Source organism: Lepeophtheirus salmonis, unplaced genomic scaffold, assembly GCF_016086655.4.
Source record: "Lepeophtheirus salmonis unplaced genomic scaffold, UVic_Lsal_1.4 unplaced_contig_3988_pilon, whole genome shotgun sequence".
Classification (NCBI taxonomy): domain Eukaryota; kingdom Metazoa; phylum Arthropoda; class Copepoda; order Siphonostomatoida; family Caligidae; genus Lepeophtheirus; species Lepeophtheirus salmonis.
The window spans coordinates 15,528-38,013 of record NW_027294113.1 but is presented as its reverse complement, the minus strand read 5'-3'; the positions used below and the strand labels follow the sequence as shown (position 1 = coordinate 38,013).

The window sequence follows — 22,486 nt, the reverse complement described above, 5'->3', positions numbered from 1 at the left end:
AGGTATTTATTTCAATTTTATTTCATCTTTTGTAGAATTCAAAAGTTAAATACACTCAAGAAATTCTCCATTTTTCCATATTATTTATTAGGAGTACAGAAGGGGCTCCTTTCTCCACCCCAGCTTAATCTAAATCATATGATATAGGAATTATTGCAGATTTAGACGCAAAATCAAAGACAGGATCGGACACATGGCATAGTTTCTTTAAACCAAGGTATTTAACTATTGGAGACGATGGGAGATATTCTGTCCGTTTTAACAAAAAGGAAGTAAGCTCAAAATTGAGTTATAAATTGAAAGGCATGGAATGGTCAGAGTTGATTGTCTTTAACGATGAACTCTATTCCTGTGGTGATAAAACTGGAGTCATTTTCAGGCTAAAAATGAAAAATATCTTGGGTTATTTTATCTCCATCATTTAAATACAAGAAATATTTATTGTGTATAGAACAAAAATAATAAAATAGTTCATGTAATATCAAAAAAATAAAGGATGGTGCAACATATAAGCTGGGTGAATCAATTTGAAGCAATAAGAAAGGCAACAGGGATTAAAGATCGAGGTTATATAACTCACGAAGCTGTCAATTGGAGTCCGATTCATAAAAAATGGTTCTTTTTACCAAGAAAGGCTTCAACTGAAGAATTTGATGAAGATAAAGATGAGCTAAAAGGAACAAATTTATTAATAAAAATGAATGGGGATGATATTGAAGTTGTTCGAGTAGGAAATACTGAAGAAATTGAAAGTCCAAGTCATACTTTTTCTAGTTTCAAATTTATTCCAGGCTCAAATGAAGAACACATATTAGCATTAAAATCAAAAGAGCACAATGAAATTACAGCCTCTTATATAAGTGTTTTTGACATCACGGGAAGAATTCTTATGCCTGAGATAAAAATTGCAGATGATAAATTTGAAGGAATTGAATTTCTCAAGTAGTTATGAATCTGGAGAGAAAGTCTTACGGTTTTCATCAATCTTCAAAAAAATATAGAATCTTTCTTTTATTTAATCTGGATTTAATTTAAAACTTTGTTGTTGTTGTTGCTTTATTTTGATATTACATGAACTAATTTATTATTTTTGTTTTTACACAATAAATATTTCTTATATTTAAATGATTGAGTAGATATTTTTTCATTTTTAAGAGGTATATCATTACTGTTTAGAAAATCATTTTAACAAATTATATTATGATAGCATTACAATAATTTTGTTGAAATAATTCAAGAACAATTGGTCAAAAAAAGGATATTAAATTTAGTGATATGTGGGATTGCATATTTTTATTCAATTACAATTTTATAGTTATTTTTTTTACATATAAATAGGTATTGTAGATAAACTTTCTATGTTATATATGTCCATTCCTGTTTGTTAGTGTTCTGTATTGTTAGTGTTCCGCTATTGAATGGATTTAAATGTATTTGACCATGGTAGGCTTAGTACTTCTAAGTGAATTTGCAAAAAAAAAAACACTGAGAGTTATGTTCCATGTGCTTTGTTTTTGTTTCTGCTTTCAGATGATGTTTCTGTTCAATTGCCGTTGAATCATGAGCCCCTACCATATACACTATATGACACCAAATTGCAACTTCCACTTTGATATTGTCAAGGTGGCCTCAATAGAAAAATAGGTTTCAGTATTTTACTTCATAATAATTTTAATGAATATTTGCTTTCAAATGAGCTATAACTGACTCTAATAGACCAATTGACAATGTATAGCACAGCAACAAGAAAAAAAATGACAGTGAACTAGTGAGAAACTCCAGGAATGACCTCTCAGTTATGTCCTTCCATGATAATATATATATTTTTTGAAAGTAAACTTATATTTATTAAAATAATTTTTTGGGCTTTGAATCATACTTTAAATGTTTGCACATAAAATTCAAATTGACATATTTAAACTGGTATATTTAGTTTCTTTTGATTTAAATGATTACTTTGGACAGTTACTGGTCCACAGTCCTAGGACCTTTGTCCTAATAAACTTTATAATATTTATGCATATTCTGTGTGATATGAACAATTTATATTATACAATATAGAGCTCCAATACTAATGTACTGGCTCCTTAATAATTATATATTATCCTAATTTAGCTTCAAATAAAAGTATATATTTTTAATGGAACGAACATTAAAAATGAACTTACTAAATATATTATCGCCAAATCAAAAACAAACATACTGATCATTTATATCAAAATCATTGTTGATATCAACATAAAAAGTTGAGCATTTTTTGATCCATTTTGAAAGTTGTACAAGGATGATATAAAACAGACATGGATAATAATATGATAGTTATTTTTGTTGACTATTGAAAGTGATAGAAATAATGCTAAGACATTCATCTAATTTGATCATTATTTCCTCTAAACCATACACCCATTCATTTTGAAATTTGTATGTGATAATAAATTAATTATATACTATTATCCATATTTGGTTTGTTTGGAAGTCAATCATCACCAAACGACCACACAAAATTTGAAATTTTTTTGAATTTTATAGAAATTTATTTGAGTCGATTATATACTAGAAAAAAAAATTTATACATTATTTTAATCAAATAATTTATTTATCCAATATCAATGTTAAAATAAAATGTTTCCTAGATTATTTCCAACACTTTATAAATTTACTTGCAAAAAACTGTTTTATTGTACATAAATGTATTTATTACAAAATTACTAGTGATTAAATATATAATTTTACATATTCAGTTGTTTCATATTGCGCATGTTTAATAAAAATAATATTATTTTGATTTTTGAAAATGATTTATATTACATTAGTTAAAATTAAATAAATAAACTATTTAATTATACATTAAGTAATAATTTGACGTTTAAAATAAGAAAATAGAAATGCTAGTTATTTTAAGTAGAGTGCTTCTTTTATTATTTAATACTAAGAACAAGATTCAAATACATTTTTTTAATATAATGTAATTTAAAAACAAATTACCATTTGATTATAATTTAGTTAATTTTAACAAGGATTACAAATCCAGGTTGTTGAACTCACAAAGCTGTTCATTTGAGTCCAGTCAATAACAAATCGTTCTTTTTTACCAAAAAGGCTTCAATGGAAGAATTTGATGAAAAAAAGGATGAGATAAAAGGAACAAAATTATAAATAAAATGAATAGTGATGATATTGAGATTGCTCCAGTAGAAAATACTGAAAAGATTGAAAATCCAAGCCATACTTTCTCTAGTTTCAAATTCATTTACGGTTCAAATTGAAGAACACATATTAGCATTAAAATCTAAAGAGCAAAATGAAATTACAGCCTCTTATATCACTGTTTTTGATATCATAGATAATATTATCATCCATGAGACAAAAATTGCTGATGAAAAATTTGAATTAATTGTATTTCTGAAGTATTAATGAGCCTGGAGAGAAAAATCTTTTGGTTTTCATTATTTAATCAAAGAATAATCAATAACATTATATTTAAATAATTTGGTAGATATTCTTTCCTTTTTGAAAGGTATATCATTTCTTTTAAGTAATTATATTACACACTGAGTTATGATAGCAGTAAAATAATTTTATTGAAATGGTTCAAGGAGAATTGACCTAAAAAAAACATTAAATGTATTGATATATACAATTACATATTTCAATTCAATTTCATAGTATCATAAATATGTATTGTAGATATACTTTATATGTCATACAGGTACATTCAAGCCTGTTAGTGTTCTGTTATTTGGGCGTTCTGTTCAATGTGTTTTATTTTTATTTCCGCTGTCAGCCATTATTTCCGTTCAATTACACATTTAGTCATAAGGCAGTACCATATATAGTATATGACAGAAAATTGTGAATTCCACATTGATATTGTCAGGGATGTTTCATTTGCGAAATAGGCTTCAAATTTTTTTATCTCAATAATTAATTAAATATTTGTGTTCAAATGAGTAATAATTGACTGCCATTAGATCATTCATTGTCCAAAGGAAGCCCAAAGACAATGATAGCCGACTTGATTTACACCTAGCACAGAAACAAGACAAAAAAAAACTGGATGGTGGACTAGTTGAGAAGCTCCAGGAATGACCTTTACATCACCTACGTGGTTGATGAGGATCTGTCGGTCCACTAAACTAAGTTCTACGGTAATTTCTTAGAATTGTGACATCAGACAAGAAGAAGATGTACCTATTTGGGTTCCTGAAAGATATTCCTGGAATATTACAATTCATACTTACGACTATAGTATGGAGTACATTAACCATGCTCAAAGTGAGCACACATATTTGTCAATAATCTGTTACGCTATTTCACTGTGGACTTTTTTGAAGTTAAGAGAATCCTCTCTCCTCAATTCAAATAGTAAAGCCATATTTCGTTTTCCTTATTAAGTGATCTTTTTTGATTAGGAACACCATATATACAGACTTGCGCATATGTATTGCCAAACCCTATATTTTTTGTTTTTTCTATAATATTTTGATATTCCAAGTTATTGATCCAAAATAAATACTACTTATTATAAATACTAATATAAAAAAATAGGAAAATATATTTTTTAAATTTGTTTTGGCCAAGATTTAAAAGATTATTCCGATACTACATGTGCATAAGTATCGGCAACCTCAAACGTTTTGGCTATTTTCATAGTCGGTTCTTGATATTTGTTGTATTTTTTTCTTTTGAGTCTAGAATATTACTTTTGATAAGATTATGTTAATCAAGATGATAAAAGAGACAAGAGCTCCTTTAATCTGAGTACTTTAAATTTTGCCTTATATGTAGTGAACTACCTCAGTATCACCTAGTATGGCCACGACCAAAAAAAATTTTTAACTCCAAGTCAGGGAGATGATTGTTTAATTTTATAAGTTGAGAGGTTGATAGAAATCGTTTTCCAAGATAATGAATGTTCCTAAATCAACTATTCGCAATATAATCAAGAAATATGGAGAAAATGGAAAACTTTCTAATCGTAAAAAAATTGGGCAGAAATCTTAATTATCTTCTCTCTTGCAACGAAAATTAATCCGGAAAGTCAAATGTAACTCTAAAACTATTGTCAATGTGATTTAAGATTATTTAGACAAGATTGAGATTGCTTTTTCCCAAAAGCAATCTATAGATTACTTTACAAAGAAAGTTATCATGTGAGACGTCAAATAACTCCATAACTCAAACCTTGACACTTAAATCAAGATTAAAGTTTGTCAAGGAACACTTACAGAAGGATATGATCTTCTAGTACACAGTATTGTGGTCCGATGAAACAAAAATAAAGTGTTTTTTTTTCACAGCTCTACCCAGTTTTTTTTTGGAGGATAGCTGATGAAGCTTTATTTCCTCGTTATATGATATCTACAGTAAAACAAGGTGGTAGATTAATCATACTTTTTGTCATTTTCTTCCAAAGATACTGAAAAGCTTGTCTTTGTAATCTTGGTTTAAATTTTTTTTTGGAAACTAATATGAAATGGTTAAATTGAGTGGCATCACTTTATATAATAACATATTGCTTTTTTTTACAGAAGCCAAATAATAAATTATATTACATGTCATTATAAATATTGTATAAATCAATATTTCTTCCAAAAATAAGTCAGACTTGAGTGTGCCAGAAAATCTTGAATGATATCAAGAGCTCATCTGGACCCATCATCATTTTTTCAGATGCGAAAACTTTTACGGTCCATCCTGTTTTCAACAGGCAAAATGACCGTGTTTTGAGCTTTGGAGATATGCAAGATAAGCACCGCTATGTGACAAAACAAAGCACCCTGCTTCGTTGATGATTTTGGGTATCGTGGCCTCCAACCGAAAGGCCATGAAGCCAAGGTCCTTCCTTGGATCAAATCCATAGTCAGCAACTCTCTTTGGGGTTTTCAACAAGATGGAGCACCCGCCCACGCTTCCAAGAAAGCTCAGGAGTGGCTCAAGGACAACATGAACTTTTGGCCAAGGACTACTGGCCCCCTCAGAGCCCAGATCTGAACCCACTAGACTTCTCTATCTAGGCGCACGTGGAGACCAAGGCCTGCAAAAAACGACACAAGAACATAAATGCCTTAAAGCTGCTGTCAACAAGGCCTGGGTCTCCATGGACGCCGATTACATCCAGCAAGTCTGTGACAGCTTCAGACGTCGCCTGACCAGTGTCATTGAGTCAAATGGTGGCTACATTAATTAAATTTGATCATAAACTATTTGATTATTCTAAAAATGTATAAATAATTGTTTCTCTAGTCATTCGAAATGTCATTATTGTCTGCGATATGCTCGGAACAAAAATCGGTAAATAATTCGGCACGGCCCGGTATTTCCTTTTTTTCATCTTGTCCATCTTTAAAACTAGGATGCAGAATGCCAAGCAATGTCTGTAATCTTTATCACATTAACTCCAGCATCTAGGAAATCTGAGATGCGCTGCCTTTTTGCACGTTGTTCGTTCATGATAATGAAAAGCCTAGATGATTAGTATAGATTGATTTAGTAAAAAAGACAGCGGAAAAAGAGTATCAAAAAATAATTACTAAACCTTTTTATTGTAATGAAAACTACCTTTTAATTAAGAGTGTATGTTTTGCTGCTTACCCTCTATATATTAAAAAAAAAGTAGTACTGACTAATCTTGGTCATCAATATAATTAACTGTAGCCTCCTCTTGATTTTCTGTCACTAAAATATTTTAATCTTTTGGATTGATTAGAACTCAAATAAAAAAAGTAGTAATTAGAGAATATAAAAGAAGGAAGTTCATATGAGCCCCAAGTTTGCTGATCAAAGTGGCACGTAGTAACATCTTTGTAACATTTATTGTACAGTTGTTTCACGACCATAAAAAGTGTTCAAATTTTTAAGAACTGCCAGTCTATCATTGTTATCTTATTTCTCCACAGTCTGATACAGTATTATAATATTTCTAAGTAACAACTTTTTTAAAGTATAATGATACATTTGTATTTATATATTTGATAGCAAAAATTTATTCATTGAAATAATAAAATGGTCAATATGTTTAGATTTACCTAAATATATATCGCTTTATAGTCCTTCTGTAAAATTTATCGAAAATATCTGTTCTGAAAAAATGTCTCGCCAATTCTCTTACAATTATAATTTTCAAATTATGGAACAATGATCAATAAGTGTGGATTATCAAAATACATTTTTACACATATACATGTCGAAATTTTGACATTATTCACATTCCTTTACGTTATATACAAATAGTTTTAGTACTTTTCAAATACCTCACGCATAGGATGGATATGACATATATTCATACAGTTATAATTAAATATCAGCTAAAGAGGTATTATAAAAGTGTTAACTTGATAAAATATATTCAATATATATTCAACACTATTATTCAGTAATTGTTGGGAATAGCTGACAGCTTAGTAAAAACTAGTTGTTATTTAGCCAAGCAACGTTCGGAACATTGATTGGGGGGGCAGAAGAAGAAACAACAACAGTTGATATTACGATTTGGTTAATACTTTGAAAAGAAAGTTGCGTTTTAATAAAATATTTTTATTTTTACATATACCCAAGAAGTTAAACGAGGTGCCTCTGTTTCCTTGTTCGGCCGTAGGCTAGTGATCGATTTTGATCAAGCTTGAAAAAAACACATCAAATATGGTCACAATAGTAGGTCATTAAATTTTTAAAAGTCAAATTAACACAAAACGTACAAAAACTTTAAAACAAATTGAGAGACATAACTCAATTTGATTTTAGGTGAAACCATTTCTAGCGATTATCCATTTATGGGCGTTCGTAGGGGGGTGCTTCAATGGCTGGAAAAAAAAACTTTAAATTTTTGCATTTTATAAAAAAGTAGTTTGTCACGTTGATTTTTTTGGCAAATTAGGCAAAAGAGAAAATATAATTTTTGAAATTTTTGCATCAATGTCAACAAAAACTAAAATGCCATACGCTAGAGCTCTGACTTGAAAAGTCAAAAATATTAGCAAAGCAGTAAAATATATTAATCTAGAATCGACTTTTCGATAGGATTCATTTGTTATAACCTTAAGAGATGCCAAGAATGAACGTGTGTTTAACAACATATATTTGAAACCGTATGAAATATACAATGCTGCACTTTATTTTGGATTCAGGGAAGATGAAATTGCTGGTGCACAATCTTGTTATGGTTTTGGTGCTGCCTTGTTCTATATCAGATTTAAAACGGATATTTGTCCTTGCATAGAGAAACTAAAAGGATGCTGTGATACTCAGGATAAAGGAACCAATGGAAAATGAAAACTGTTCGTACGATAATAAAAGCCATTGAAAATATTAAACTGGATAATAGAAATAAATTTAAAATCACTGGTACTAATACTCTTAAGGGTAATGATGAAAATGTACTGACAAATTGGATTATAAAGTTTTGCGATGTGTCTTGTTGTTACCAAGAATCCAATCCTGAAGATCCCGGAAAAAAAAATCCCTAACTGTTAATCTGTATGGTGCACATCGAACTATATCTTCGAGGTTACCGGCGATCCATTGAGTTTACCATAGATTTTACCGGTTGGGAACCATCTCGTTAATTTGAGATTTAGTAGAGTTCGTCAGCAATGCCAAAAATGTTTTTATTCGGACATTCAAAAATTAATTGTACGGGGAAAAGACTTCAAATTGTTGAATAGAGATTAGCTTTTCCCAAGAAAATTGCAGTAATACGTGTAAATAAATATTTTGATCACATCAATATCAGTGAATCAACTAATACAAATCCTGAACAACAAACCATACCTACTAAATTGGTGAAAAACCAATGCAAAAAAAAATGCGAACTCCTATCTAATGACAACAATACTCACTCTGAAAGAGTTTCACTAGTAACTAAAGCTCCGCCAGAAAACCTATTATCCCAAATTAAAAGTAATTCTGAAGTAAATTAATCACCAAAGGATATAGTAAATAATGTAGCAAGTGATGAGGTAAACAGATCCCCCATACCTCCATACCTACACAACGAAAGTAGAACAAACAACAAACATGTAGTCACTGGACACAAAACTTCCACTCCCAGTAATGAACATCAGAATCTTACTATGACGGAAATAACAAATAAAAATACAATACCTCAAGGGATTTTTGAAGATGGTCAAAAGATAAACATCAATGATGGACATTTTTGACAGCTTGTGGGGTACCTCTCGTGGTAACCTAGTAAAAAGCATTAAACAGCCATAATAGCTTTGCATTTAAAAAATCTTTGATGGTGATTTTCAACTGTAAAATAGCTCCAAAATTGCAGCTACATATACGTTGCTTCATATTTTTGTTTAAGACGCTCTTATTCATGGGTTAACTTGGCTTATTTTTTGTGCACAGTTTTTCCAGGGAATTGCTTTCAATAAGTTATCTGGGATAAACATCAAGGTATTACAAACAATAATAAGGCTCAAAATTTAAAGAAATCATACATTTTAGAGAAAAGGGGTATTTATTGTCTCATGAATGAGTATTTAACCTTTGAAGCTTGTAAATTTTATCACATAAAAAAATACGAGAAAAAATTTATAACAAATATAAGATTTGATACTATAAGATACTTTATATAAGTGGTCATATTAAAAGTGTACGTAGTGTGCCAACTACAAATTTATGATCTGGGAGTCTGATTGGATCCTGAAGATATGCTGCTGTATGTCCTAATGGTATTCTAGCTTTATCGTCGTTAGAGAAATAATTAATAGAGTAATGTCCAAATAGTGGATCAAGGTTCTTCATATGATCAGTGAAAGACTTTGTAACCATTCTGTCAGTATTACTCTTCCTCAAGCTGTTTTCAGGTCTAAAATGATATTAATACTTATATGTAAATTTATTTAGACAATCTAATGAAATTAAGTTAATTTCAATGACAGTTCTAAAGCTGATTATGTTAATTCTAAATAAGTAAATTATTTTATTTTATTAATGATAATAAGGTTACCTCAAAAGTTTCACTGGTACTATTTGAATATAACGCTTGTCCTCGAGTGTATTTTCTCTACGAGAATAACAGTCGATAAGTAAAACTTCTTGAAACGAAACCTCATTGACTGAAGTTCATTATAAAAAATATAAAGATAAATTTTTGGGCAGATTTCAATTACATATTTTTATCTTCTTGAACAATATGCCTCGACAACAATGATGAATAAGCACCAAATTGAGACAAAAAAATTATTTTCTTTGCCTTGATAATAGTTGATTAAATTTTTAACTACGTCATTTTTTTACTAAAATGTCAGGATTATTCTTGACTTCATTCCGCAACACCTGACCACCTTAAAATTTGTCCTTTCTTACTTTGGTACGGATAGGCATGTCTAGAGGCTTTGCAAAATGTATTATATCATTCGCAATTGTCGTCTTTCTTATTCATGAGGGCATGTAAACAAAGAAATTGCTACATGATGTACCGTTATGTTTCATAGTTTTCTAAGACTATGAAGCTAATATGGTCGATAACGAGTTTATAAGTTATAAATTGTACCTAGTCAGGTGTTTTTAACGCAGGCTCATTTTCATTTAACTCTACCACTAATTATTTCTATAATGATTATATGACATTCCTATTTTTCGAATCCCTACCTTCCCTAGTCGACAAACATTTTCTTTTAATCTACCCCTCCCTCCCCTACCTGCTGAACTACTTTATAAATGGCCACTTATGGAAAAAGTTATTAGTTAAAAAACAATATATATATACACTTTTGAAATATTCAACCTGACCTTCAACAATTTGAAAATTATCAACTTAACACAATAACCTTGCTTATCTATACTTTAAACAGAGAAGTATTTTATAGTCCATAATTTATGTATTTTCCCATGTTTATTTTATAAATTTCGATGCATAGGAACAAAAACCGAGTACATTTTTCCCTCTGCAGAAATTCTATCAATTCAAACTCCGTCACAAGTAAGATCACTGCTTTCTTAAACTATAAGGGGAAAATAGCGGTTTTTATTTTACATTATATACTGGTTAACACATCTTCCATGTCTATATCATGGCTGGCAGTACTAAGGGGTTCACCCCAGATATTGAATTTTACAGTATCATCCTGGGTTTTTGGTTTTTTCTTTGGAAAATATATTAAATCTTGAGGCTTTTGTATACAAACAGTTACAATGTTATTTTATTTAAAATATTACAAAAATATATAGTGGATGCCAATTTGGTAGATGATGAATGTGTATAACTCTCAATTTGTATAATTTTGACAAAAGTAAGCAGCCACATTTCAATTATGTAACAAGATATACTGAAAACTCTGGGCCATACTTATATTTTACTCTACATTTACAAGGAATCTAACTTAAGATGAAAGATTTGCTACTTGTTAGTGAGCATAAATCATTTATATGAAGCCAACTCACTATTTTAAAACTTACAGATCAATAATAACATATCTAAGACAGAAGTTTATGCTGAGGTCAAGTTGGGTAGGAGATGACTCAAAAGCCAAAACAAAACTTATGAAATAGTTCAATTAAATAATGTTACAAGCGGTTTTTGTAACCCATATTTTCTCACATTTTTTGGGCATATTGTTAAGGCATTTTACATTCTATTACTTTACGTTTTTGATTATATTTGTTATTGCAGGTTTGTATTGATTTGACAACAATCCGAGCTGTAATAAAACTCCTTATTTCCTTCTTGTTCTTTGATTTTGTTCAGAGCTTTGATTCGAATTCCTGTATGTATTTTTAATGAAAATTGAGAATGTATAAGGGATATTTGACTCCAAAATTCAGAGTTAGAGCTCAGATTAGTCTATCCAGCACTCAAAAGTTTTTTTAAACTTTTTCCTTGTGTTTGTCAGAAATAATGATCCGTAGATGAGAATGGGTTGTTTGGAACTTCATAGTGGGGAAACAGTCAACCTAATCCATTCCTTGGTAGTTGCATTCTGTATTGAAAGAATGGTATAAATTTGAATTGTCCACTGATTCAAAGTCATCAGAATTTTCCCAACTGTCAATCCAGTCCAAGACATATTGTTCAAATTCCTCCTGTAATTGATTAGTGGCTGTTATAATATTGTTATAATAATACAAATAATTTACAATGGAAAGTAATTTATCAATTCTTATGAATATATCTGAACTTCTGTTGCCCATCAATAATATTTAAAGACAATTTTTTGGTTTTAATTAACATACAGAATTAGCCATTGTTTGCTCACCAAAAATGGAGTTTTACTCGAGAAATAAATTGTAGGACCAGATTGCGGTATGGATGAGGACCTCGTGGCAGACAAGACGTTAGAAGCAGCAAAGCCATAATAAAGGTTAGCAATTAGTAAAGATAGCAATGTTTTAAATATCTTGAAGTAATTGCAAGGTGGAGAAAAGGACTTCGTTAGATGAGAAAAGCTCAGACAAAAAATTGGAACTCCCATTGGGAATAAAAAGTAATATGACCAGGACAGTGGATGGATATAACTCTGTCTTTGATGAAGATGAACCAGAGTGTTCAGTGGAAAATGTTGAGAAGATCTGAACAAAATCCGGAAGGTCTTAATGTAGGGGTTAAGACTGCACAAACACATTCTGATCTACAGGATAAACTGTCCGACAAACAGGAAATTTGTAAGAATTATAACAATGTATTGAACAGTTACAAGAAAAAGTAACTGGCTCCACATTGAATGTTACAAAAGCTATTCACCTTAGAGATGACTGGATAATTGTATTGGTAAAACGGAAAGAGGGGCTCCAGAAACCTACGCCAAGACCTAAACCCCATTTTAGGACACCAAGTCTCGTGAAAGAGTCGATAGAGAAGAGATCAAAGAAAAATAGCGCTTCTCTAGATGTAACATACATTGGATAGATGAATGAAAGAATAGAACCTGATACTGATTTATAAACAAATTATGAATATTGTATCCCTTAAACACTAACTTGTTTCCCATTATTGAGGATTACAATATAGTGTACTTCTATGCTGCCCAGAGAGAAAAACATCCATAGAGATGTGTCATATTACTGATAAGAAAAGTATTGAATACAATACCGTGGAACAGGACAGGGTTGTAAATTTCGTATTTTGTGATGTAAAAAAAAAGAGGGGTACCTGATAAGAACAGTGACCCAAATATTGATGACCCCTTTTTTTTCAACGATATTACTAATTGATATCTAATTCCTCTGCTTGAACGTATGTTTATCATTATAATGGATGATTTTAATGCTGTGAATGACTTTGTTAAGGACACAATGCATTATATCCATGGAAATAATCGCAGTGCTGTAATCAAAATAAAAGACTTGATTATTACTTTACGAATATGGGGCGTTGTATATCACTTGTAAGCATTACTGCAGCACACATTTGAAATTAAATATTAAGGTCAAGTTATTAAATCGGCAAAACTTAACAGATTTTTGGTCTCTGATGACTTGAGAGGAAATGATAAGTGATACTTGCTACTCCCAAGATTTTACTCTGACCATTATCCGATTACTTTGACATTGAGTGGCAAGAGGCCAAATATTAAAAAGATATAGAAACTGAATATGAGTCATTGTTTAGAAAACAGTGTGAAGAGCGAGTTCGAAATTATAATCAAAAGCTCTGGGCAATTGTTTGAATTAGAATTAAGTGTGGCTCCAGTGATGAGTTGGAAAAAATACTCAAAAGATCCAGAGGTTTTGTTAGAAATCATAGCTCAAAGACCAAGAAAAGAAAAAAACGCCGTGCGTATATAAGCAAAAGGCCTGAGTGGAAACATATAAAGAAGTTGAGGACTTAGTTGGACAAGACGCTAGGGGGAACATAATATGTTGTAGGTTAAAGATTGGAACTTAATACTTTAATGGGCAGATACCTCTTCAAAGATTAGAAAATGTAAAACAGGAGAAGAAAATTTTGAAGACTCTGTTCAATAAACAAGGTAGGATAACTGAAACCCCAAACGAAATTGTTGAACCTCAGAAAGTAGTCGAAAGCAAGGCTTGAATTGACTATAATTACAACAATAATGATTAATATTTCCTTAGAATAGGAGACAAAATAGAATAGACATTGCAAGGAAGAGTCTTCAAGAGTTTTAAGTAGGATCGCTTTAAGGTCTTTAAACAAGATGTTTTTGGTTTAATCAGTAGATTTGGGTACTTCTTATCCGAATTACTTAGTAGGTCCGTCCTTCTAAGTCAACGATACGGGCAAAGGAGTGACGGATGAAAATTGATTCAGTGTTCTTGCGCAAAATAAATTTCCCACAACCCCACAGATCATTAATCCAATATATAATATTAAGTACATAGTCAGGAATACCAGATACTTTTTATTATTGATTGTGGCCGGTAGTTTTTGCCTATAATTAAGTTGCAATTATTAAAGTCATTATTTAATTAATTAAAAAATGCTATAAATACCAACGAAAGAGAATTTGTTCAAGAATATGATAACAGTTCCATCTCATTTTTGAAATAAACCAGATAAACTTGCTTTCTTGTTGAGTTGCCATATAAAGTCTCCTATCTTGTTCTCATTATAAGACCCTTGGTACCGCTGCTCCAGCCTGAGCATCTTGGTGAAATTGTGTTTCAACACCATGATATACAAATTATGTAATTATATAGACACTTATCTATTTAATTTTTTTCGTCAGAATTTTATTTTAATCTATATTCACGCAAGCTAAATTCTATTCCGATTTTTTTATGAAAAATATTAATATAATTGATCATAAATCAATCAAAATCGACATTTTTTACAGAGATTTTTTTTAATTCAAATATATTTTTATAAGTTCAGCTATTAAATAAAGCATTTGAAAAAAAAAATAAAAAAAATAATAGCATCTAAGTAAGGTCCTTCATTTACTCGATAATTAGGTGTTTATATACTTTCATGGCACAAACCTAAATTTCTATTATAAAATGTTATTGATGAATTTTAAGGATATTCAATTAATTCTTCTATTATTTTATATATACCTTAAATCTCATGAAAAATAAAGCAAAGAAAAATAAATCAAAACAAGGAAACCGTTTTCTTGTCAATACAAAATGGTTAAAAGTGATTTGGCCGTCTAAAATAGAGAGTACATATTCTTTTCAAAATGTTTTAAATTCATTAGTGGACATAAAATATATAAACTGTTTATGGCATCACAATATTCCTAACTAAAACTTCTTTCTAAATAAAGTTAGAGATTTTATTGCTTATTCTAAAAAATAGATTACAACAATGCTTACAATATGTAAATGTATAAACGTACTAATTATTTGTGATAGAAATAAAAGAAATTCATAGCTTTGGAACTGTGATAGTATAGTGAGGAATATTTGAAAATTTGTACATGAAATTGCTATTGAAAATTATTATTAATACTATTGTAACAGAAAACAAATAATATGTATATATATTCAATGTACCACAAACAACTTAAGAATATTTATACAATAACTTTTATGAAAATTAATAGTGCAACTAATCTGTTAAAAAAATTTAATTCATTTATCCAAATCATTCTTTTTAAATGTGTAATTTCATAAAATATACATTATAAATAAATTGTACTGAATAATTTTTAAAAGGCAATTTAAAATCCAACTTATTCTAAGTAGATCGACTGTATTTAATAACAGTATATTAACAGTTAAATGGCCTTTACATGTGTTTGAATAGTAAATTTGCTGCACTCAAATTAATTTTTGTACACTTTGGAATATAATTACTTCTAAGCATTTTGTATTGTATTATACCATTTGAGAAAATGATTTAATTTGCTTATAAATAGTTAATAATAATAAAAATGATGTATATAGTAAATAGTTACATTAATATATCATTTTCTAATATTTACTCTACAATTTATTCAAAAATCATACAAAATATTGTCAGAAGATATAAAGTTTCAAAAGCAGTAAAAAGAGTATTTATTTCTTATTTTTGTTAGTTGCTGGTATTTTTTTTGTATTTAACTTATATCATGAAGTAGGCAGTATGGTTTTTTTTCTCTAGTTTTACAACTTTAACGTCGTTGTTATTGGAATTTCAAAGTATTGTTTTTTGGCTTTTATATTTGTGTGTGATTAAAAATATGAATATTTTTATTATTGTGAACTTTTCCGTAAGATTAAATTTAAACTATAATGTTTATTTATATTGTATAAAAATGCAACCTCTTCGGATTCTAATAAAGATAAAAAAAAAGATTTTTCAATCTTGGTTCTTGATAAATTGAGTTCCACAAAAAAACTGCTTGTTTCATTTTTTTAGATTATATAACTTATAACCAATTATATTCTGTAAGTATACTTTAAATATTTATTTGGAATAAGAGTTATAGAAAATTTTACAAGACAATTTACATAATTCAGTATGGAATCAACATTATTAAACAATTTTAAATGTATTGAAAGCAAAATAACATTCTAAAACTATTTTTGGACGCTAAAGGCAATATTAAGCATTTTCCAAGATTTATTTTCTTACTTAAAATGTTTCATTCGACACTTATAAATATGAGAATGCAAAGAAATTAGTAACCATGTTTTGAATATTTCCCCATTAATTTGTATAACTCAGTATGCATTTATTTTGAGATACATTTTCCTTGGTGTTTTTGTTGTAAATATAATTTAACACCAACTTACTTTTAAAAATATAGCCTAGAGTTAGCCAAATTATGGATGTGATCAAGTATTTTCTAATACAATTTTAATATATACGGTGTTGATATTTATTTATTCCAATTAATATTTGAGTAAAATTATATCTACTAATAGAAATCTAGTATATTATTGGCAGGTTAAAAAAATACCGAAAATCAAAATGGTAACCCTGAGAAATTTGGTAATGTTTTGGAATAGAGTAGCTTCGCCTTCATGATATAATCAGCTGTGACAAAAAAAGAAAGAAATAATTAAGGACATTGCAAAATTACTATGATATTGATAATCAAAAATGAATATATTTAATTTAATTTCTTTTTCGTTTATTTCAAGTGCTAGAAAAATAAACTAAAAGAAAAATGGTTTTATTGAATAGAATAAAGGTTATAAAGTTTGTCTGGAAATTGTAGCATATAAGGTTGCCAAATAAAAGTTTATTTTTAACTAAAATATCTTTCATTTTCTGAATATATATATTTTTTTTGTTTCTTCTTTCTTTTATTCCATTTTTTCATCAAACTTCAATGCTGAGTTTTTTTATGAAAATGCCACAAAACAATGCTTTTAGAATTTAGTAATCTAAATTTCCAAAACTTAATATTACATAATTTTTGCAATAGTTGCAACAATGTAGTTGTTATCGAGTGTTATTTTATCGACATCCTAAATGTCATCACTTTTTTGATTTAACAAGTAGAATTATCTAACTTTTGCAAAATTTGAACAAAAAGTTTTCGTCATTTTTTTTGCCAATTTCGATATAGAAAAACAACATCAACCTTTTTTTAGATGTATATGTGTTGTATGTTATATTAAGTTTATAACACATTATTTTTTTTATATTCATAAAAATGCCACTAAGGTTACAAAAAAGGAATACTAAGACATTTTTATTTTATTGTTTTTTTTTTTTTTTGGGGGGGATGTGCAATTATGAAACTTTGTAGATTAACTTTTTTACCCGGATTGATATAGTGTGAAGAATCCAAGAGAATTATAATTATCAGGATCTTTTTGACAACAATGAAATATTCATATAATAATTATTAGTATATGTAGTTTATACAAGTATTTGCTGAATATATGAATACTTTTACAATTTTGCATTGTCATTTCCCTCTCCTTCCTAATCCTGAGAAATGCTGGATAATCTTTGGTAGTGTATATATAAAAAGACGAATATTTACTCATTCGGTGAAAATAAATGTTGTTAGACTCCAATTAATATAAATTCCTGGTTAATACAAAGCAATTCAAATTTCTATTCTTCATAAAACAAAATAACATCATGTATTCTTCGTATTTTTAAGATTAACCTCATTCAGCTGTTTTGAGTATTAATTTTTTTTTTATCTTAATGAGTGTTTTTAATTTTTGTATCTTGTATTTTACTAGTAGCTTTTATCTCAACATTTACAAATTGCAAAAATATTCTTAATAATCTCTATTTATTTTCCTATGAATAATTTTATCAAATATTGCAATAGTTGGGTAAATAGTGTAACCTAACCACTCACCAAATTGATGATTCAAACAGGAAAATGTCAAAAAAATATTTAAATACATTTGATAATAAATAAACAAATATAATTCATGCTACATGAAAACAATAATGAGACAATATGACCTTAAGATACATATATATGTAAGAGTATCGAAAACAGGTAAATATATATTATAAGCATTTTATTCTCCCACTTCTGTAAAACTTATCACGAATCTAATATCTTATGCAAAAAAATAAATCATTCATTTATCGTTAAGATATAAGAAATTGAAGTAAAAACTTATATTAATAAAGTTTAAGTTCTTAATCAAATCATAAGCCAGTTATTCTTTCAGTTTAACTAATGATCAATCTAAAATAAAAATTGTACAATTATTTAAAAAAAAGTAAAATTTCATTAGAACAATTTTCTGATTGTAAGGATTTGCATAATTAATTAGTTATTTTGTAGATAAATATAATTACATTAGTTTAAATACTATTCTTTTATTTAACGAGGTATTGACAACATAAAGAAATGTGCAGTTTACCTCTTTCAAAATAATTATCAGATAATTTGTAATACAAGATTTAAACAGGGATGTGGCTAGCTATCATCCTTTGGGGGGGGGGGGCAAAGCTTAGCATTTAAAATAATTAACACCCCTTATACAGATATTTATATTACATGTTCAGTAGTACAGAGAAAAGAAGCAAATAGACAGTGAATAAAAATTGGAAGAAAAGAGACTGATGATGTAGAAAGATACAAATGGAAAAATTATAGTATGTTCAATCATGAAACCCTCCTTATATCCCAAAATACAATCCAATAGAGTAAAGTACTGGGCTTTGAGGTAGTTTAAACTGCACAGCTGCTGCATTTCTAAGTCCCAAAAAAACATGCCAATATGCTAGAATGCACCACCACCCACGAGTTGTTGATTTTCTGGACTTTAAGACCTTTAATTCTTCAATTATTCTCTTTGAACATCAAGTAACCCTTCCATAATCCAAAATACACCCAACCCTCAGGGTGTAGAGGTGAAGTGCTGAGAAGTGCTACTTTCAGGCCACAATAACATTGAAGGTCAAAAAATATTACCAAAAACGTTTTCGGTGCCTTAAGAACCTTTATGAAATTTTCAGAAAAATCCATTAATTTGTTTGTCTGTGATATAAGGACAAACACTCAGAACTTCACCTTTAAATATATAGATAACACCAAAAACAGACATATATTTTAAAAATGATCAATTTTTTGTGGGGGTTTCATAAACTTGAAAAAAAAAACATATTTGCAACCGTTTAAAATTAATTATATACTTTTTCTTAAAAGTTTTTTCGAACTCCTAAAAGAGCTATTGTCTGGACAGAAACAAATTCAAACTTATCATTTACACCCACAATCCCCGTTCTATCCTATAGTCTAAACAATTCTATTGACTTGAATACACTTACGCAAATTGAGAATTTCTATCATAAATCAAAAATGGCAACAAAAAAAAGGTTAGTATTCCAAAGTCAATTTTTAGATTATACGCTAATATATAAAATTATGACTTGGATTTCTACGAAAAAAGACTATATCATTCACTTTTCAAAACTTTAAATATACATATATGTTTATAATTAATTTCATTTGGATCACTAGTTTATGAAATATAGAGATTTGGAACTTTGCACCTTGTCCTCTTTTGAAATAGGAATAATAACCTATACTCTTGTAAAAATTTGTGTACTATCAAAAATTAAATTAATACTTAATTTGAAGTGATATAGTTCCATGTGTATTTATGAAAGACTCATATGAATTTTAAAAAAAAGGTCTGATAATAAAAACAATGTTACTATTTAAGGAAAACTATTTATTGCACAATTTTTTTAAATTAGATCATTAACATAAAGATAAATTACATCCATCGAAGCATTTTATTGTAATTTGTTCCAACATATTGAACCCTTAAAATGGTTATTTTGTAGAACTACACGTTCCGCATGTTTTTTTACAAGAATACAAGACAAGATCTTCTGAACATCTTGTTTTCCATTTTTCACAATGTTCAGTCTTCACCAAGTCTTCACATACTATATAAAGAAAGATATGAATTATAAGAAACATTTTAATACGCAAAATCTGACCATCACATGTTCCACAAGTCTTTGGACATTTCGGAACAAAATCGGAGGCATATGTTGTACAGTATGAAGGATTAGGGAAGCAGAAAGCTTCAGAATCTTTACACGTAGCTGAAAAGTTTTTTTGTAAAGTTTCCAAGATTAAAAATTTAGTCACTTTAAAAGGTTAATAATAGATAAATTACCTTCACACAATCCACAAGATACAGGACATGAAAATTGAGTTTCAATATTATTACAGTTTTTCTGAGTTGTGCACCTTTCTTCATCATAGCATGTAGTATCTAACATCAAGGCCCGTGAAAAGTTAAATTTATAGAAGGTAAATATTCAATATACTCACTGGTTAATCTTCCATATCCTCGATGAACAAAAAATGCCAAAAGAATAAAAAACTTTGTCTTCATTATTACTTTTTGTTATAATCTTCAAAAACTGAATAATAGCTTAAATGAGAAAACACCTATTTATATTAAATAATTCTATAGACATCTGACTCAATACAGATGTTTTTGTTTTTCTAAGTTGTATATTCTATGACAAAGATGTAATCACTTAGTTATTCTAAAAGAAAAAATCTTCGGAACTGATTACAATTCACAAAATTTATTACTAATACCACAGTTAGATAAAAAAAGAAAAATTCAAATAGGATTTCAGTTTTGATATTTATTAAAAAAAAAATGTCATCTTAGAGGGGCCAAAAATTGGGTTGAGTTTTTTTTTTATATTAAATAAACATATTATAATAATTAATAAATAAATAAACAAGATAAAAATACTGAAAAGCAGCATTTTTTTATGTCAACCTACATGTTAATGTATGGTTGTTTATATTTTAAGCATGTTGTTTTTAATGAAAAAATAAAAATTCAACAGCTTTTATTTTACTAGATCTCTTTTTATTTATAATCAAAAATAAATAATTTTTTTGTATTTAACTTATATCATGAAGTAGGCAGTATGGTTTTTTTCTCTAGTTTTACAACTTTAACGTCGTTGTTATTGGAATTTCAAAGTATTGTTTTTTGGTTTTATATTTGTGTGTGATTAAAAATATGAATATTTTTATTATTGTGAACTTTTCCGTAAGATTAAATTTAAACTATAATGTTTATTTATATTGTATAAAAATGCAACCTCTTCGGATTCTAATAAAGATAAAAAAAAGATTTTTCAATCTTGGTTCTTGATAAATTGAGTTCCACAAAAACTGCTTGTTTCATTTTTTAGATTATATAACTTATAACCAATTATATTCTGTAAGTATACTTTAAATATTTATTTGGAATAAGAGTTATAGAAAATTTTACAAGACAATTTACATAATTCAGTATGGAATCAACATTATTAAACAATTTTAAATGTATTGAAAGCAAAATAACATTCTAAAACTATTTTTGGACGCTAAAGGCAATATTAAGCATTTTCCAAGATTTATTTTCTTACTTCAATGTTTCATTCGACACTTATAAATATGAGAATGCAAAGAAATTAGTAACCATGTTTTGAATATTTCCCCATTAATTTGTATAACTCAGTATGCATTTATTTTGAGATACATTTTCCTTGGTGTTTTTGTTGTAAATATAATTTAACACCAACTTACTTTTAAAAATATAGCCTAGAGTTAGCCAAATTATGGATGTGATCAAGTATTTTCTAATACAATTTTAATATATACGGTGTTGATATTTATTTATTCCAATTAATATTTGAGTAAAATTATATCTACTAATAGAAATCTAGTATATTATTGGCAGGTTAAAAAAATACCGAAAATCAAAATGGTAACCCAGAGAAATTTGGTAATGTTTTGGAATAGAGTAGCTTCGCCTTCATGATATAATCAGCTGTGACAAAAAAGAAAGAAATAATTAAGGACATTGCAAAATTACTATGATATTGATAATCAAAAATGAATATATTTAATTTAATTTCTTTTTCGTTTATTTCAAGTGCTAGAAAAATAAACTAAAAGAAAAATGGTTTTATTGAATAGAATAAAGGTTATAAAGTTTGTCTGGAAATTGTAGCATATAAGGTTGCCAAATAAAAGTTTATTTTTAACTAAAATATCTTTCATTTTCTGAATATATATATTTTTTTGTTTCTTCTTTCTTTTATTCCATTTTTCATCAAACTTCAATGCTGAGTTTTTTTATGAAAATGCCACAAAACAATGCTTTTAGAATTTAGTAATCTAAATTT

General features: G+C 28.4%; 1 protein-coding gene and 1 pseudogene across 1 annotated transcript; one reads left to right on the top strand and one right to left on the bottom strand.

The window, feature by feature from the left end:
• Positions 1-496: 496 nt before the first annotated feature.
• Positions 497-946, top strand: LOC121122822 (soluble calcium-activated nucleotidase 1 pseudogene; annotated as a pseudogene).
• Positions 947-19,989: 19,043 nt separating this feature from the next.
• LOC121123215 (uncharacterized) lies at positions 19,990-20,702 on the bottom strand. The gene is made up of 4 exons (XM_040718347.2): positions 20,619-20,702; positions 20,461-20,559; positions 20,279-20,386; positions 19,990-20,224 (listed from the first exon to the last, which is right to left on the bottom strand). The coding sequence occupies exons 1-4, from the start codon at positions 20,680-20,682 to the stop codon at positions 20,109-20,111; spliced, it is 387 nt and encodes a 128-aa protein (XP_040574281.1). The 5' UTR covers positions 20,683-20,702; the 3' UTR covers positions 19,990-20,108.
• Positions 20,703-22,486: the final 1,784 nt, after the last annotated feature.

Bases quoted from the DNA above. Each gene is read 5' to 3' on its own strand.
- LOC121123215 (XM_040718347.2), bottom strand. From the start codon at position 20,682: ATGAAGACAAAGTTTTTTATTCTTTTGGCATTTTTTGTTCATCGAGGA. The intron at 20,387-20,460 runs GTAATTTATCTA...AAAACTTTTCAG, and splicing joins ATCTTGTGGATTGTGTGAAG to CTACGTGTAAAGATTCTGAA. The intron at 20,225-20,278 runs GTCAGATTTTGC...TTCTTTATATAG, and splicing joins GACTTGTGGAACATGTGATG to TATGTGAAGACTTGGTGAAG.